General features: G+C 44.8%; 1 protein-coding gene across 9 annotated transcripts in view; it reads right to left on the reverse strand.

Moving 5' to 3' along the window:
* Nucleotides 1–19,159, reverse strand: part of LOC131820142 (transport and Golgi organization protein 1 homolog) — a 118,274-nt gene that overhangs the window by 85,771 nt on the left and 13,344 nt on the right. For 8 of the 9 annotated variants that reach the window (XM_059155716.1, XM_059155723.1, XM_059155722.1 and 5 more), the window contains exon 2: nucleotides 4,951–5,014. In XM_059155716.1, the coding sequence (XP_059011699.1) occupies nucleotides 4,951–5,014 (64 nt within the window). Of the gene's footprint in view, nucleotides 1–2,415; nucleotides 2,844–4,950; nucleotides 5,015–19,159 lie in introns of those variants that run through there. The other variant, XM_059155721.1, reaches the window with a different exon arrangement.

A 19,159-nucleotide genomic window follows, 5' to 3' on the forward strand; every position in this document is an offset into this window, starting at 1 on the left:
GTGAGATTTCTGAAGTACATAATCAGGTGATCATGTATGTTCTAAGCATATCTGTGAGGGTTAGTATCTGCAAAAAGCCAATGGAAGCAATTCATGTTCCTATTTCTTGGTACTGTAAATAAATCATGCAAGAGCAACTTAAAATTTAACTTTCTAAAGAGGGAAAATATTAACGAATGTATTTATTTATTTGAAAGAGAGAGGGGGAAGGGCAGAAGGAGACTGAGTAGCTGAGTGCCAGCTGAGCAGGGAGCCCAACCAGGGCTCAATCCCAGCACCCTGGGATCATGACCCAAGCCTAAGGCAGACACTTAACTGCCTGAACCACCCAGGTGCCTGTGAATTCTAAGAATACAAAATTCCTGGATATGAACACCAAGACTAGGAACACATCATTTTACAAAAACTACATTTAGAAGTATTTCAGGAGAAAAGACACTAACAATGCAATTCATAACACAAGGCTTGAATTTTGTGCAAACAAACCTCTCTAGAAAGGAGCTCCTGAAATCTAAAACATTTTCCTCTTCAGCCCTCACAGCTGAGGTCAGGAAAATGTGTGCTGGTGGGAAACGTACACTGCCTTTAATAGCCACTGTCTGGAAGAGAGCAGTAGCTGTCAGCACAATGGTTGGTCATGGCGATCAAATGCACAAAAGACAGAGGCTGTCTTGTCAGGAATGTAAAACACGCCCAGCTGTGGGCACACAGTACATCTGGCAGCTGTCTGGATGCTGATACCAGTAGCTGAGTCTTAACTAGAGGACAGCCAGTGGGGCCAAAAACTCTAGGTTCTCCGACAGTGGCCATGAGCAGGTGGAGGTGGGAAATACAACACCAGTTCATTTAGGCAAGAGTTCAGAGATGAGGAACGGTGAGCAAGGTGAACTGATCCATGAGATGCAGCCCAGGTAGAGGGGAATGATTCCAATCCAGACGACCAAGAAATTCCCTCTTCTGAAGACTCCAATGAAACAGAATGGGGTCTACTTTGACTAGAGGTCTTCATGTGGGATGGGTCTGCCTCAATACAAGCATCCTTCTTGACTACTGACTCTTCCGGATCCCTCTTTCATAATCTGGTGCAAGCGGATCTAAAGTAGTCTACTTATTTCCAGGGGTGTTCCCTAACTGTTGGATGACTCTCTCTCTTTCTCCTGGGGGTAGAGGGTTTACTTTTTCATGACAGAGTGAAATATTCATGCTGGGAACCATGTATTTCTTTATATTTGGACAATCCTAAGGACATCCAGAACTTTCTTATTTTGGGAAAATCAACACACTGCACGTACTTGGTCAAAGAAAGGACAACAACTCATTCACTTCCTGATCACATCACTCCTAGTGATTTTCCTGTGACATATATCCCAGCAGGATGCGGTCTATTAGTGTCTTCTGGGATTCTCAGGTCTCCATGGACCTGGTGGGACACACGGTCCCTGGGGACAGCCTCCAAGACCAGAAGGAAAGAGCGGGTTCAGAAGTTGCTAAGAGTCAACCAACCAAGAAGCAGAGCAAAATGGACATTTCACTTCTTAACACTCTAGTCCCAACACCAATGCTTAAGATACCCAGGGCTGTCAAACTTGACAAATATAAACAATGCGCTGACACAAAAACAAACTAAGCAGAAGCTGGACCCTGAATTTACCAGGCTTGCAGTAGGATCTCCACCAGGATTCCAGGGGACAATTTAACACCCCTAGCTCCTACTAAATTAGAGTTCCTGACATTTTTGAAGACAATTTTAAAGAGATATAATGTACATATCACACAAGCCCCCTATTTAAGACAAAGAGCTCAATGGCTTTTCCTATCTTCACAAATCCTTCCTCCTGACACTAGAAACCTGGTGCCTTCAGGTTTCCATCCTACCAAAGCTGTGCTTCTTGGACCAAGCAGCACAGACAGGACCCAAAACATGAGGGAAATGGCTGTGGCCTCAACCCCTTCCGGTTGACCCTGAAACCTGCCCTGTGGTGCCCAGTCGTCAGGAAGAACTCTCGTTCTTCTGAAGTTACCATCAAGAACCCCATGAAAAAGCTGTGATTAAAGAACCCAGTCGGAAGGAAGACACCACTAGCAGCTTATGGGCACCCAAGTAGCTCAGTCAGATAAGTGACCAAGTCTTCGTTTGGATCAAGTCATGATCTCATGGTCCTGAGGTTGAGGCCCACTTTGGGCTCTGTGCTCACTGCACAGCTGGTTTGGGATTTTCTCTTTCCCACCCTCTCTGCCCCCTACACATGAGCCCTTTTTCTCTATTCCTCAAGTAAATCATATCAGAAGAAGAAGAAAGAAGAAGAAGAAGAAGAAGAAGAAGAAGAAGAAGAAGAAGAAGAAGAAGAAGAAGAAGTAGTAGAAGGAGAAGAAGGAGAAGAAGGAAGACACGAGTGAAGTGTCACATTTACTCACATTTGGGTTTGGGGAACTGGGACACTGAAGCAAGACAAGCCAGAAGAGTAGCCTTTGCACCATCATGTCCTGGTCCTTTTAAGGGGCACTGTGGGCCCAGGGAGGAAGTGGAGATGGTTGGGGGGCAGGGGAGAGTGGGGTGGGGGTGTTCGGAAGGGGTGGGGAGGGGCAGGGTGGTAATTAGGGAGGGGAATAGGGAAGAAATAAGAGGGTAGGATGGGGAAGGTGTTGGTCAGGAGAAGGGGTCAGGGAAAGTGTCAGGCGGTGTCAGGGTCAGATTAAGTACTCAAGGGGAAGTAGCACGGTTCAGAAAGGTCAGGAGGTCAGCAGGTTAATAAAGGACAAGGTCAGCAGGACACATTAGCAGGTAAAGTGAACTCTCAGGAGCAGTTGGTGTGGAGAATCCATCCTCCACCAAGCCTTCCCGGGTTTGAACGTTTCCTTAGCAACCTAGAAACATTCTAATCTCTCCACCAATCCCCTGCCTTTGCCCCTAGTAGCTCAACATGGATGCCACCGGTGACCTCATTGGTACAAAGCCCCTTCCCACCTGATACCCCAACACGTGCCATCCCAACGACAGATCCTCTCTGGATCTTTAGCCATCCTTCTTGTTTACTTCCTCCAACCCAGGTCCCTGTTCCCTCTTCTGGGCGCTCTCTCCTTCCCTTCTGAACTCCCGTCTGAGAGCCACTGGCTGAACAATGTAGAAAGCAAAGGAGAACCAAACTGCAACAACAAGCAAGTACACAACCAGAGTAGGAGGTTTGAGCCCTCTCTCAGCAACTCAACGCAGACAGAACATCCACAAGATGTAAATCTTAATGGCAAACCATCTGAATCCCATAGCTGTCTCCATACATCTGTCCACATCCACATCCACTGATTTTAGGCACATAGGAGACCATTACAAAAATGCGCCCAATTTACTTTAACCATAAGGGAAATTTCAATTTTGTTTCAGATGCATTAATTCAGGCAACTACAGAGCATCTTGTGGTAATATAATGTGCTAGAAATCACTGATAAAAAGTGAACTAGAAATTCCCATATGTTTAGAAATGGAGAAGTACCTCTATCATGGGAACAGGAGTAAAGAAATAGAAAAAAGAGGGGCTCCTGGTGGCTCAGGTCATGATCAGGTCCTATGATCAAGCCCCACATCGGGCTCTGTGCTCAGCAGGGAGCCTGCTTGCCCCTCACTCTCTGCCTGCCTCTCTGCCTGCCTCTCTGCCAACTTGTGATCTCTCTCTCTCTCTGTGTCAAATAAGTAAATAAAATCTTAAAGAAAAAAGAAATAGAAAAGGAAAAGAGCAACACTGGAATGAAATGATACGAGGATGATACAATTGAAATCAAATATGTCTTCTGGGCTGGAATATCCTCTGGTATTTGTCTGAGAAGACTTCATGATCTCAAAATCATCCCCATTTGGCTGAGACATTGGAACACCTCCGACGGAGTAGATCTGTCACTTCTCTTTGTGACCCTCCTACGCACTAGCTTCGGCTTTACATGAGGAAACTTTACAGGGAAACAATCCAATCAGACTCTCATGTCATCTTCTGGGACATCCAGGAATGAGAGCATCTTAAGAGAAGTCTTTCACCAGCTTCTCCCCTGGCGGATCCAGGACAACACCCAGAGAGCTGGCAGCTCCATCTGTGCTGGGTGGGGACAGCCAAGCAGGTGGGCAGGGCCAGGGGCCCAGGATACTAGACAAACCCCTTGTTATCCTCTCTCCTGGGGCCTGTCCTGAGATGAACTTCCTAAACTGTGTCTCCCTAGGACTCTCAAATGTTTCCTCAACTACTTCTGGCCCAAGACAGCTGATTGTCAGTGCTCTACAAACCACCACTTTATTATTGTGTAAATTTCTTGTAAACAGGAACCACTCTAGTACTGCTTAAATAGAACAACAGCTTGTTTTTTCTAATTAACGTATAATGTACTTTTTGTTTCAGGGGTAGTCTGTGATTCATCAGTCGCAGCCAGTTCAAGCACTCACCAAAGCACATACCCTCTCCAATGCCCATTCCCCAGCCACCCCATCCTTCGCACCCACTTCCACTCCTGCCACCCTCAGTTACAACAACATCTTAAACATACACATACAGAAACTTAAAAAACAAGCCAACAACAAAACAAGGATAACAAAACAAAGTATTCAATTCTGCTTAGATACCGCTGTCCACCTCAAGAACCCCAGAGTTGGGCTGCTATGGTTGTAGAAGAGACCAGCTATGGAAGGGGTGGAGTCAGACTAGCCCAAAAGGGAACAGGAGAGAGGCCCAACCTGTAAGGGGGGCCAGGGACTTCCATGGAAGATGGCCAGAGTCACCTTGATTAGAACTGGAATCGGGAGCAGGGAAAGAAGCAGGAAACAGAGTTTGGGGGCCTCAAATAGGTGAGATCAGTCATGGAGTTGAGGAGGTGTCCCCAAAGCCAGTGTCAGTCTCCCATCTATAAAACCCTTTGTGTCCCCGGGAGACAAGCCAGGAGCCTAGAGTTTGAGATCCAGCTGTCCTGCTTTACCTGCTGTTTGGCCTGGTGCTCATTTCCTTCACTGAACCGGGAGTGTCCATGCCCATGTCCATAACTGTGTGGAGGACAAGAAGAAGTCACATGTTGAGAACACACAGACATTGACGTCATCACCTCCATGGGCTCAGTGTCTTTGGAGATCAAGTGCCTCATGTCTCACCCCTGTTAATGGCAGCCCAGGTGACAACCACAGGTCCCTCCTGTTTCAGGCCTGTGCTATGCCCTGCCCTTTGCCCACATCAGCATTCTGGCACCAGATGGCAGGAGGACCCCATGAACTGTGGGGAGAGCTCTGGGCCCCTGGCAAGACTGAGAGATTCCTGGACCGTGGGAAAGGTGATCAAGTGAGGGATTATACAGGACTGGGCAACTGAGCTCCGGGGCACCCTGAAAGGAATGGGGGATTGGGCACCTGTGGAAAGGGCTGGAGGCATCTTACAAGATTCCTGGGTCCCCACAGGGCAGATCCCTCCTACACTCCTGCTGGTGCTGGCAGGGATCTGGAAGCACCAGCAGCACCAGCAGCAGAAGTAGCAGCAGATCAATGGGATGCTGGATGGACCTGGGAAGAATGGTCTGGCAGGTAAGGGGAATCACCAGGCTGGGATGCCCTTGGCCTCCTCCTCCTTCCCCAGCCACCTCTCAACCTCTGACCCTGACTTCACCTTCCAGCAGGGCATGGGAAAGCCAAGCAGAGGTGGACACCCGTGGCCAAGGAAGGGTCCCTCCCCAGAGCTCTGTGTCCTTGTTTCTGAACAGACAGAAGGAGTCACCCGGGGCCCCTGGAACAGGGAGGGAGAATCTGGCCCCAGAGCCCTCTCTGATGGGGCCTGGGGAGAATCCTGGAGGGACAGAATGTAGCACTGGTTCGTAGTCTAAAAAGTATATGTTTATTACGGAAATGGAAAAAACAAGTTGCCAGTTGAGCCTCTGGAAGAGAACAGGACCAGTTTCCATTCTTCCAATTTCTACTCTTTGCCTGGATAATTACTTCACCTCTCCAAACCTCTGTGTCCTTCTCTGTGATGTGGGGACAGCATGGATTCATTCCTCAGGGCATGGATGCAAAGATTCATCGAGATCCATCATACAAATCTAGTTTAAATTGATACTTATACCTATCACTATCATCATTTTTTCTTAAAGATTGAACTTGTTTTTCTCAACATTATGCTAAATAAACTTTTATATTTACTTTCTTCAAAAGATTTTATTATTTGGGAGACAGTGAGGACAAGTCGTGGGCAGACGCAGAGGGAGAGGGAGAGGCAGCCTCCTCTCTGAGCAGGGCTCAGTCTCAGGACCCTGAGATCAGGATGCCAGTTAAAGGCAGATGCTTAACTGACTGAGCCACCCAGTCACGGAGGGCCCCTGAGAAGGAGCCCCCAGGGCTGCAGCAGTGGGAACAGCCCCAATCCCGATGCATCCCACTCCCGACTCTGGCTCACTTCATGATCTCAGGGTCCTGGGATGGAGCCTTCAGTCTGGCTCCTGGCTCAGTGCAGAGTGTACTTGACATTCTTACTCTCTCCCCCTACCCTCCCCATGCCCCCGATGGAGACTCTCAAATAAACAAATATCCTTAAAAGGATAAATAAACCTTTAAAACAACCAAAAAACCCCAAAACTAAAACAAAACCCTCCTTACCTAAAAAGGAAGGAGGTAACCATGGGGGCGAAGACGCCACCCACAAAAAGGCCCTCCTGAAAGAGCCAAAGAGAAAGTGAGAGCCAAAGGACTGCAGCACACGTCATTTAGGCGTCAGAGGCAGGCCCCCAACCAGGGTGGCCTCTGCCATTAAAAGATGTCGCCTGGCTAGTTGCCAGGTTAGGATTGCCTCATGAGACTAAGCGGAATGCCCAAAGAGGAGGTAAACAGCATTGGTTGCTAGCAAAGTTGTTCGTTTAGGTGTGCAGCCTGATTCGCTCCCTCCTGTACCCTGCTCGCTGATTGGTCATGTAAGTGTACATAAGTGTGTAGACTTGCGGAAATAAAGAGAGAGAAGATACATCTGAACTGGGGCTTCTTGTCGTCCTTGCGGGTCGAGGGCGATAAATGGCGCCGGCACCCAGGAACTAAATAAAGGAATCTTGCAAGGTAATCCGCAGGAAAGCAGGGAGTAAAGGTCCGCAGGTAAGCGGGGCCATTAGCCACATTCAAAAGTGGGAATTCCGCGGTAAAGCGGGGAGTAAAGGTCGACTGAAGTATATGCGTGTAAAAAGTTAATGTGTTAGTTACTGTTTTTAACGTCCGCGTCTGTTGTCTGTGTGTTCATAATGGGATCTGAAGTATCTAAAGTGCGGTTGGAAGAGTCTTTAAAAGACCTGCTGAAAGCCAATGGAACTTCACTAAAAGCAAAAACTGCTCGGGCCTTTTTGAATACAGTGGAAAAGGCGGCTCCATGGTTCTTAGATGAAGGCTTGCTAAACATACCTCAATGGGACCACTTAGGGGAGGATTTGAAGAAACAGGACAATAAAACGCCTTTGCCACCCGGGTTCCTGGAAATATGGACCTTAGTCCGGGGATGCCTGGTGGGGCCTAAACCCAAATGTGAATCAGCTCTACAAGAGGGAGCAATGACATTGGAGGAAGTGAAAGAGGAGCGGTCTTCTCGTGCCTCAGAGGGGGGTAGTTCTAGTGAAGAGGAAGAAGAAATTTCAGGGGAGGAGTTAGACCATAAAATGCATTCCAACTTTGAACATTTGAAACTGTCGACTCCAGCGACACCTAGTGCCCTTCCGCCGTATAATCCTATGGTGTGCCAAGGAGTTTGTAGCTGCTGCACCGCATGTGGTAGTGGCAGGGTTTCGAGCTGGAGAGATCATGACCTGGCCTCTGCCTTTCCAGTTTTAGAGGATACCAAACAACCAGCGGTATGATACCAAAACAACCAGCGGTATCATCAGCCTCTTGATTTTAAACGAGTTAAGCAGTTAAAGGAAGCAGTCATGCAGTATGGCCCTCAGGTAGCCTTTACGGTATCTTTGTTGGATACCATAGCAGGAATGAACTTAGTCCCTGAAGACTGGGGTAACCTAGCCCGCACAACCTTGTCGGGAGGGCAATATCTAGTATGGAAAACAGCCTGGCAAGAATACTCAGAGGACACTGCCCGCCGTAATGCAGCGGCTGGAAATCCTCAGTGGGACCTAGAAATGTTAATGGGAATAGGACCGTACATGGGAAAGCAGGCCCAAATACAATACAACCCTGCGGTGTATCTGTAAATAGCCGAGGCGGCCACTAAAGCATGGAAGACAATTCAAGGCAGTGGGGATTTACAGGGTCAGCTGTCTAAGGTAATACAAGGACCAAATGAAGCATATGCTGATTTGGTAGCGAGGCTGATGCAAACAGCTGGTCGAATATTTGGGGAGGTAGAGGCAGCCATGCCATTGATAAAATGGCTGGCTTATGAGCAAGCTAATAAATGGTGTAAAGAAGCCATCAGACCTTGGAAAAGCAAAGACTTGAGTACATATATTAAAGTTTGCAGGGATATCAACGACAGTGTTATTCAAGGGCAGGTTATGGCTGCAGCAATCACTCAAGGTTTACAAGGATTACAGGGAGCTCAACAATATAAACATAGGGGTACTCCTGGAGTTTGCTATTACTGCAAGGAGCCAGGACACCTTAAGCGTGAGTGCCCCGAGAGAAAGGTGTCCTATCAAGAGCCTAAAAAACCAGGTATCTGCCCAAGATGTGGGAAGGGTGCCCACTGGGCATATGAATGTCGCTCAATAAGGGATATACAAGGTAACTCTCTGCCTCCAAGAGGGTCAAAAAATGGGAAGGGGGGCCCCACACCCCAGGGCCCTCAAATGTATGGGGGTGCTCCAACAGGTGGCTCGCTCGCATTATCCGCCGACGATCCAAGGCGAGCCACAACAGGGAGTGCAGGATCGGACATCCGTGCCACCACCAGACTCATACTGACTCCAGAGATGGGGACCCAGGTAGTCGAATCAGATTTTAAGGGTCCATTACCTGAGGACACCGTGGGCCTCTTGCTAGGACGGAGCTCCATGGCGTTATCAGGACTCATTGTTCACCCCGGAATTATAGATGCTGATTATAAAGAAACGGTGAAAATCCTGGTATCCTCCCCACGTGGAATTACAGCTATTAGTCCAGGTGATAAGATAGCTCAAATCCTGGTATTGCCTAGTTGTCACAAGCTTTTTGGAAGCCATGAGGTTACGTGGGGACAAAAGGGGTTCGGTTCATCTGGAGCTCCTCTAGCATGCGTCACGCTTGGCATGCAAAATAGACCCCTTTACTCTTTTTGGATAAGAGATAAGAAATTCATGGGCTTATTGAACACTGGAGCAGATCGCAGTATCATCAATGAAGCTGACTGGCCTGTGCAAAAGGCTGATCAAACACTTCGAGGATTAGGGATTGCTCATAGCCCCATGTGCAGTGCAGCTACACTGCCATGGAAGGATGATGAAGGCCACCATGGACTTGTGCAGCCATATGTCCTTAAGATTCCCATTTCATTGTGGGGACGGGACGTCTTGGCCCAAATGAACCTGAAGTTGACTCCAGAATTATTCTATAGTGAGGAAGCTCAAGCCTTAATGACTAAGTCTGGTTATCCTGGAACGGGAGGCCTAGGAAAACAGCTGCAGGGCACCCCTGAACCTATTCCCTTGACTAATTACTTCTCTCAAAGAATAGGTGGGCCAGGGCTGGGTTTTTCTTAGGGGCCACTGAACCTCTAAAAATTCAATGGAAAAACAGTAAACCCATGTGGGTTCCTCAGTGGCCCCTGCCTAAGAAAAATGTGAAGCTGCCCACACGTTAGTAAAAGAGCAACTTGCCGCCGGTCATATTCGGCCCTCCACATCACCATGGAATACATGATTTTTTTTGTGATTAAGAAGAAGTTGGGGAAATGGCGATTGTTACATGCCTTACGAGCTGTTAATGAAAAGATGGTGGCCATGGGAGCAGTACAGCTGGGGGCAGCCTTTAGTCTCAGCCCTGCCCTCTGGTTGGCCCTCTGTGGTAATCAATATTAAAGACTGTTTCTTTTCCATCCCATTGCACCCCGAGGACACCCAATGTTTCGCTTTCACAGTACCTACCATTAATCATTCTTGTCTGGATCAACAGTATGAGTGCGTGGTATTGCCTCAGGGCATGGCCAACAGCCCTACAATGTGCCAATTATATGTGGACCAAGCCCTGAAGGAAGTTAGAACACAATTTCCCCCGCTCATTGGGTATCATTATATGGATGATCTTTTGCTGTGCCATAAAAAAGAACAATATATTGAGAAGGCCCTTTCCTTTCTTTACAAACATTTTGAGAAATTCGGATTACACATAGCACCAGAAGAGGTCCAAATGACGCCCATTAAAGAATATTTGGGAACTAGGTTAGAGAATACTAAAGTCAGACCTTTAAAGATAACCCTGCGGACGGATCACCTAAACACGTTAAATGATTTTCAAAAATTGTTAAGAGATATCAATTGGATCAGGCCCTATCTAAAACTCACTGATCAGGAATTGTCACCCTTATTTGAGACACTTAACCTCACCTCTCCTCATCAGTTGACTGAGGGGGCAAAAGCAGCCATCAATCTGATCCAGAAAAGGCTAGAAGCTGCTCAGATAGACAGAAATGACTACTCCAAACCTTTGCTATTTTGTGTCCTTGCCGAAAATCGAGCTCCCACTGCAGTTTTTTGGCAATCTGGCCCCATATCATGGGTTAGTTTGACCCACTCTCCAGGGAAGGTCTTGCTCTGGTACCCAAGTGCCATTGCACAAATTATACTTAAAGGGATTAAACTTAGTATAGCAGCATTTGGTAAACAACCAGATACTATAATATCACCATATACGCAGGAACAAATAAAGTGCCTAGCAGCCTGTGATGATGACTGGGCCATTTTGATAACTATAACGTGCACTCAATTTGATAACCACTACCCATCACATCCATGGCTACAGTTCAGTTTATCCAATCCAATTACATACCCTAGGATCACTCACCATAAACACCTCAGTAATGTAAGGCTTATATTCACTGATGGATCTAAGCAAGGAGTAGGAGCTATAGTTACCAAAGAAGAGAGTTGGACCTTCCTATTTCAAAGCTGCTCTCCCCAAGAAACCGAGCTTCTCACAGTAATAAAAGCATTTCAAATGTTTCATCAAGAACCCTTCAACCTTTTATCAGATAGTAGATATGTGGTGCAAGCTGTCTCTATCATTGAAAATGTGGGTTCTATTAATGCCAGGTCTACTATCTCTGAGGCATTACAAGAAATCCAAACATTAGTTTGGGACAGGAAGGCTCCATTTTATATTGGCCACATATGAGCTCATACAACCTTACCAGGCCCCCTGACAAAAAGTAATAGGTTAGCAGATGCCTTAACCAGAGGAGAATTTGTCTTTGCCATTGAGGACCCAGTGCAACAGGTGAGACATTATCATAAGCTGTTCCATGTGAATGCTTTAACTCTTTGCCTCAAATTTTTTTTTAATTTTTAATTTTTTATAAACATTTTTATCCCCAGGGGGTACAGGTCTGTGAATCACCAGGTTTACACACTTCACAGCACTCACCAAAGCACATACCCTCCCCAATGTCCATAATCCCACCCCCTTCTCCCAGACCCCCTCCCCCCAGCAACCCTCAGTTTGTTTTGTGAGATTAAGAGTCACTTATGGTTTGTCTCCCTCCCAATCCCATCTTGTTTCATTGATTCTTCTCCTACCCACTTAAGCCCTCATGTTGCATCACCACTTCCTCATATCAAGGAGATCATATGATAGTTGTCTTTCTCTGCTTGACTATTTTCACTAAGCATGATACGCACTAGTTCCATCCATGTTGTCGCAAATGGCAAGATTTCATTTCTTTTGATGGCTGCATAGTATTCCATTGTGTATATATACCACATCTTCTTGATCCATTCATCTGTTGATGGACATCTAGGTTCTTTCCATAGTTTGGCTATTGTGGACATTGCTGGTATAAACATTCGGGTGCATGTGCCCTTTTGGATCACTACGTTTGTATCTTTAGGGTAAATATCCAATATTGGATATTGCAATTGCTGGGTCATAGGGCAGTTCTATTTTCAACATTTTGAGGAACCTCCATGCTGTTTTCCAGAGTGGCTGCACCAGCTTGCGTTCCCACCAACAGTGTAGGAGCGTTCCCCTTTCTCCGCATCCTCGCCAGCATCTGTCATTTCCTGACTTGTTGATTTTAGCCATTCTGACTGGTGTGAGGTGATATCTCATTGTGGTTTTGATTTGTATTTCCCTGATGCCGAGTGATATGGAGCACTTTTTCATGTGTCTGTTGGCCATCTGGATGTCTTCTTTGCAGAAATGTCTGTTCATGTCTTCTGCCCATTTCTTGATTGGATTATTTGTTCTTTGGGTGTTGAGTTTGCTAAGTTCTTTATAGATTCTGGACACTAGTCCTTTATCTGATATGTCGTTTGCAAATATCTTCTCCCATTCTGTCAGTTGTCTTTTGATTTTGTTAACTGTTTCCTTTGCTGTGCAAAAGCTTTTGATCTTGATGAAATCCCAGTAGTTCATTTTTTCCCTTGCTTCCCTTGCCTTTTGCGTTGTTCCTAAAGATGTTGCTGTGGCAGAGGTCGAAGAGGTTGCTGCCCGTGTTCTCCTCAAGGATTTTGATGGATTCCTTTCGTACATTGAGGTCCTTCATCCATTTTGAGTCTATTTTTGTGTGTGGTGTAAGGAAATGGTCCAATTTCATTTTTCTGCATATGGCTGTCCAATTTTCCCAGCACCATTTATTGAAGAGGCTGTCTTTTTTCCATTGGACATTCTTTCCTGCTTTGTCGAAGATTAGTTGACCATAGAGTTGAGGGTCTATTTCTGGGCTCTCTATTCTGTTCCATTGATCTATGTGTCTGTTTTTGTGCTAGTACCATGCTGTCTTGATGATGACAGCTTTGTAATAGAGCTTGAAGTCCGGAATTGTGATGCCACCAACGTTGGCTTTCTTTTTCAATATCCCTTTGGCTATTCGAGGTCTTTTCTGGTTCCATATAAATTTTAGAATTATTTGTTCCATTTCTTTGAAAAAGATGGATGGTACTTTGATAGGAATTGCATTAAATGTGTAGATTGCTTTAGGTAGCATAGACATTTTCACAATATTTATTCTTCCAATCCAGGAGCATGGAACATTTTTCCATTTCTTTGTGTCTTCCTCAATTTCTTTCATGAGTACTTTATAGTTTTCTGAGTATAGATTCTGTGCCTCTTTGGGTAGGTTTATTCCTAGGTATCTTATGGTTTTGGGTGCAATTGTAAATGGGATTGAATCCTTAATTTCTCTTTCTTCTGTCTTGCTGTTGGTGTAGAGAAATGCAACTGATTTCTGTGCATTGATTTTTATATCCTGACACTTTACTTAATTCCTGTATAAGTTCTAGCAGTTTTGGAGTGTAGTCTTTTGGGTTTTCCACATATAGTATCATATCATCTGCGAAGAGTGATAATTTGACTTCTTCTTTGCCGATTTGGATGCCTTTAATTTCCTTTTGTTGTCTGATTGCTGAGGCTAGGACCTCTAGTACTATGTTGAATAGCAGTGGTGATAATGGACATCCCTGCCGTGTTCCTGACCTTAGCGGAAAAGCTTTCAGTTTTTCTCCATTGAGAATGATATTTGCGGTGGGTTTTCATAGATGGCTTTGATGATATTGAGGTATGCGTCCTCTATCCCTACACTTTGAAGAGTTTTGATCAGGAAGGGATGCTGTACTTTGTCAAATGCTTTTTCAGCATCTATTGAGAGTATCATATAGTTCTTGTTCTTTCTTTTATTGATGTGTTGTATCGCATTGACTGATTTGCGGATGTTGAACCAACCTTGCAGCCCTGGAATAAATCCCACTTGATCGTGGTGAATAATCCTTTTAATGTACTGTTGAATCCTATTGGCTAGTATTTTGTTGAGTATTTTCGCATCTGTGTTCATCAAGGATATTGGTCTATAGCTCTCTTTTTTGATGGGATCCTTGTCTGGTTTTGGGATCAAGGTGATGCTGGCCTCATAAAATGAGTTTGGAAGTTTTCCTTCCATTTCTATTTTTTGGAACAGTTTCAGGAGAATAGGAATTAGTTCTTCTTTAAATGTTTGGTAGAATTCCCCCGGGAAACCGTCTGGCCCTGGGCTTTTGTTTGTTTGGAGATTTTTAATGAGTGTTTCAATCTCCTTACTGGTTATGGGTCTGTTCAGGCTTTCTATTTCTTCCTGGTTCAGTTGTGGTAGTTTATATGTTTCTAGGAATGCATCCATTTCTTCCAGATTGTCAAATTTATTGGCATAGAGTTGCTCATAGTATGTTCTTATAATAGTTTGTATTTCTTTGGTGTTAGTTGTGATCTCTCGTCTTTCATTCATGATTTTATTTATTTGGGTCCTTTCTCTTTTCTTTTTGATAAGTCTGGCCAGGGGTTTATCAATTTTATTAATTCTTTCAAAGAACCAGCTCCTAGTTTCGTTGATTTGTTCTATTGTTTTTTTGGTTTCTATTTCATTGATTTCTGCTCTGATCTTTATGATTTCTCTTCTCCTGCTGGGCTTAGGGTTTCTTTCTTGTTCTTTCTCCAGCTCCTTTAGGTGTAGGGTTAGGTTGTGTACCTGAGACCTTTCTTGTTTCTTGAGAAAGGCTTGTACCGCTATATATTTTCCTCTCAGGACTGCCTTTGTTGTGTCCCACAGATTTTGAACCGTTGTATTTTCATTGTCATTTGTTTCCATGATTTTTTTCAATTCTTCTTTAATTTCTCGGTTGAGCCATTCATTCTTTAGAAGGATGCTGTTTAGTCTCCATGTATTTGGGTTCTTTTCAAACTTCCTTTTGTGGTTGAGTTCTAGCTTTAGAGCATTGTGGTCTGAAAATATGCAGGGAATGATCCCAATCTTTTGATACCGGTTGAGTCCTGATTTAGGACCGAGGATGTGATCTATTCTGGAGAATGTTCCATGTGCACTAGAGAAGAATGTGTATTCTGTTGCTTTGGGATGAAATGTTCTGAATATATCTGTGATGTCCATCTGGTCCAGTGTGTCGTTTAAGGCCTTTATTTCCTTGCTGATATTTTGCTTGGATAATCTGTCCATTTCAGTGAGGGGAGTGTTAAAGTCCCCTACTATTATTGTATTATTGTTGATGTGTTTCTTTGATTTTGTTATTAATTGGTTTATATAGTTGGCTGCTCCCACGTTGGGGGCATAGATATTTAAAATTGTTAGATCTTCTTGTTGGACAGACCCTTTGAGTATGATATAGTGTCCTTCCTCATCTCTTATTATAGTCTTTGGCTTAAAATCTAATTGATCTGATATAAGGATTGCCACTCCTGCTTTCTTCTGATGTCCATTAGCATGGTAAATTCTTTTCCACCCCCTCACTTTAAATCTGGAGGTGTCTTCGGGCTTAAAATGAGTTTCTTGGAGGCAACATATAGATGGGTTTTGTTTTTTTTTATCCATTCTGATACCCTGTGTCTTTTGACAGGGGCATTTAGCCCATTAACATTCAGGGTAACTATTGAGAGATATGAATTTAGGGCCATTGTATTGCCTGTAAGGTGGCTGTTACTGTATATGGTCTCTGTTCCTTTCTGATCTACCACTTGTAGGGTCTCTCTTTGCTTAGAGGACCCCTTTCAAGATTTCCTGTAGAGCCGGTTTGGTGTTTGCAAATTCTTTCAGTTTTTGTTTGTCCTGGAAGCTTTTAATCTCTCCTTCTATTTTCAATGATAGTCTAGCTGGATATAGTATTCTTGGCTGCATGGTTTTCTCGTTTAGTGCTCTGAAAATATCATGCCAGCTCTTTCTGGCCTGTCAGGTCTCTGTGGATAAGGCAGCTGCCAATCTAATATTTTTACCATTGTTATGTTACAGACTTCTTTTCCCGGGCTGCTTTCAGGATTTTCTCTTTGTCACTGAGACTTGTAAATTTTACTATTAGGTGACGGGTTGTGGGCCTATTCTTATTGATTTTGAGGGGCGTTCTCTGAACCTCCTGAATTTCGATGCTCGTTCCCTTTGCCATATTGGTGAAATTCTCCCCAATAATTCTCTCCAGTATACCTTCTGCTCCCCTCTCTCTTTCTTCTTCTTCTGGAATCCCAATTATTCTAATGTTGTTTCGTCTTATCAGTGTCACTTATCTCTCGAATTCTCCCCTCGTGGTCCTATAGCTGTTTGTCCCTCTTTTGCTCAGCTTCTTTATTCTCTGTCATTTGGTCTTCTATATCACTAATTCTTTCTTCTGCCTCATTTATCCTAGCAGTGAGAGCCTCCATTTTTGATTGCACCTCATTAATAGCTTTTTTGATTTCAACTTGGTTAGATTTTAGTTCTTTTATTTCTTCAGAAAGGGCTTTTATATCTCTCGAGAGGGTTTCTCTAATATCTTCCATGCCTTTTTCGAGCCCGGCTAGAACCTTGAGAATTGTCATTCTGAACTCTAGATCTGACATATTACCAATGTCAGTATTGATTAGGTCGCTAGCCTTTGGTACTACCTCTTGTTCCTTTTTTTGTGTTGAATTTTTCCGTCTTGTCATTTTGTCCAGATAAGAGTATATGAAGGAGCAAGTAAAATACTAAAAGGGTGGCAACAACCCCAGGAAAATATGCTTTAACCAAATGAGAAGAGATCCCAAATCATGAACGGGGGACAAGGGGATAAAAACAGGTTCAAAAAGGAAGAAATAAAAAAAAGAAAAAAGAAAAAAAAGAAAAGAATTTAAAAAAAGAAAACATAAGAAAAATATAAAAAAGAAAAAATATATATATTAGATAAACTAGTTAACAAATGTTAAAAAAGAAAAAGGTAAAAGTAAAAAAAAATTTACCAGAAGGCGAGCAAAAAAACAAAAAATGAAAAAGAAAAAAATTAAATTAACTGCAAGACTAAAAAAAATCACAGGGAAAAAGCCATGAGATCCGTGCTTTGCTTTCTCCTCCTCTGGAATGCTGCTGCTCTACTTGGTATTGAAACTGCACTCCTTGGTAGGTGAACTTGGTCTTGGCTGGATTTCCTATTGATCTTCTGGGGGAGGGGCCTGGTGTCGTGATTCTCAAGTGTCTTTGCCCCAGGTGGAATTGCACCGCCCTTACCAGGGGCCGGGTTGAGTAATCCGCTCGGGTTTGCTTTCGGGAGCTTTTGTTCTCTGAGCGCTTTCCATGGAATTCCAGAGGACGGGAATACAAATGGCGGCCTCCTGGTCTACGGCCCAGAGGAGCCGAGAGCCCGGGGCCCCACTCCTCAGTGCGCCCTCAGAGAACAGCGCCCAGTTACTCCCGTCTGCCTGACCTCCGGCCGCGCTCCGAGCTCACCGAGCCTGCGACCCGTTCAAGGTAGCACCGAGCTGTGAGCTTACTGTCGGCTCTGTCTCTGTAGCCAGCTTTCCCGTTCCAATACCCGCAAGCTCTGCGACACTCAGACACCCCCGATCCTTCTGTGACCCTGCGGGACCTGAGGCCACCCTGACCCCGCATGCCCTGTTTAGCCTCTGGAGCGATGTCCCTCAGCGGAACAGACTTTTAAAAGTCCTGATTTTGTGCACCATTGCTCTGCCGCTTGCCGGGAGCCGGCCCCTCCCCCCGGGGTCTATCTTCCCGTCGCTTTGGATTCACTTCTCTGCCGGTCCTACCTTTCAGAAAGTGGTTGTTTTTCTGTTTCCAGAATTGCTGTTCATCTTCTCTTCAATTTGCCGATGGATTTTCAGGTGTTTGCAATCTTTAGATAAGCTATCTAGCTGATCTCCGGCTAGCTGAAGTAGTCTCAGCCTGCTACTTCTCCACCATCTTGACTCCTCCCTCCTCTTGCCTCAATTTTAACATAACAAAAGCGCAGGCAGGGGACATAGTAGTCTCCTGCAGAAATTGCATGACCTTACTACCTGCACCGTCCTTGGGGGTTAATCCTAAGGGTTTGTTACCTAATCATATATGGCAAATGGATGTCACACATGTTTCAGAATTTGGAAAGTTAAGATATGTTCATGTCTCTGTAGATACCTCCTCTGGAATAATTTTCACCTCAGTGCATACGGGGGGGAAAAATCCAGAGATGTTATCGCCCATTGCCTACAGGCTTTCGTGGCATGGGGAAAGCCACGCCAGTTAAAGACAGATAATGGCCCAGCCTACACCTCACAACCCTTTAAAGCCTTCCTACAACAACTTGACATTCACTTGATACATGGAATACCCTATAACCCACAAGGAGAGAGTGTTGTGGAGCGCGCACATCTTACAATAAAAAATGCGCTTTATAAACAAAAAGGGGGAATAGGGGACACCTTCAGGTCCCCTAAAGATAAGCTCAACACCATTCTCTTTATTTTGAATTTTTTAACGTTGGACAAAACGGGTAAATCAGCTGTAGACAGACATGCAAGTGATGCTGCTGCTCCCCCTAAGCCTTTAGTACTTTGGAAGGACATCCTCACAGGAAAGTGGAATGGACCAGATCCAGTGTTAGTATGGAGTAGGGGGTCTGTATGTGTTTTTCCACAGGAAAAGGAGGCTCCAATTTGGATCCCAGAGCAGCTGGTGCATGCAGCCTTGCCTCCGAACACCAGTCATGATGCTGAAGATGCTGATGATAACTCTGGGGATGCTACACCTCCTGTGGCCGACTCAAGCCAGAGAGCTGTGGGCAGTAGTTAAAGCATGGCCATATCCTTTACCAGTAACTAACTCTTCTCTCATATTCCCTCCTCTCCCTTTGATGCATGGCAGGTCTGTAACTTGCTAGGAGCATGTACTGATATCTCAGCAGTGTCCATGTTAAATGGTGGCAAATTCCTCAACTGTTCTTATAAACAAAATGACTCTAGTACCTTTGAGGCAACAGTTAATGTGTCTTGTCCCAATAATATTACTTATCAGCACACTCCCATATGCGTCTTGCTACCGTTCCTTTTCCTCGTAACAAATGCTAGCGAGCTGAATGATACGTTAATTTCACTAAGAATTGCCATCTTTCCCAGTGCTGGAATGTAACGGCCTTCAAGCTGGCTGTGATTATGCGTATCCCTACCCATGTTCCTATCCCAGTTTCCATTCCAGAGGACAAGTTACTGGTGGTGCTATCCAGAAAGAAGAGAGATTTTGGAATCACAGCCGCCATTGTGACAGCACTGGCTATATCT

Source organism: Mustela lutreola, chromosome 17 (assembly GCF_030435805.1).
Source record: "Mustela lutreola isolate mMusLut2 chromosome 17, mMusLut2.pri, whole genome shotgun sequence".
NCBI classification, from domain to species: Eukaryota; Metazoa; Chordata; class Mammalia; order Carnivora; family Mustelidae; genus Mustela; species Mustela lutreola.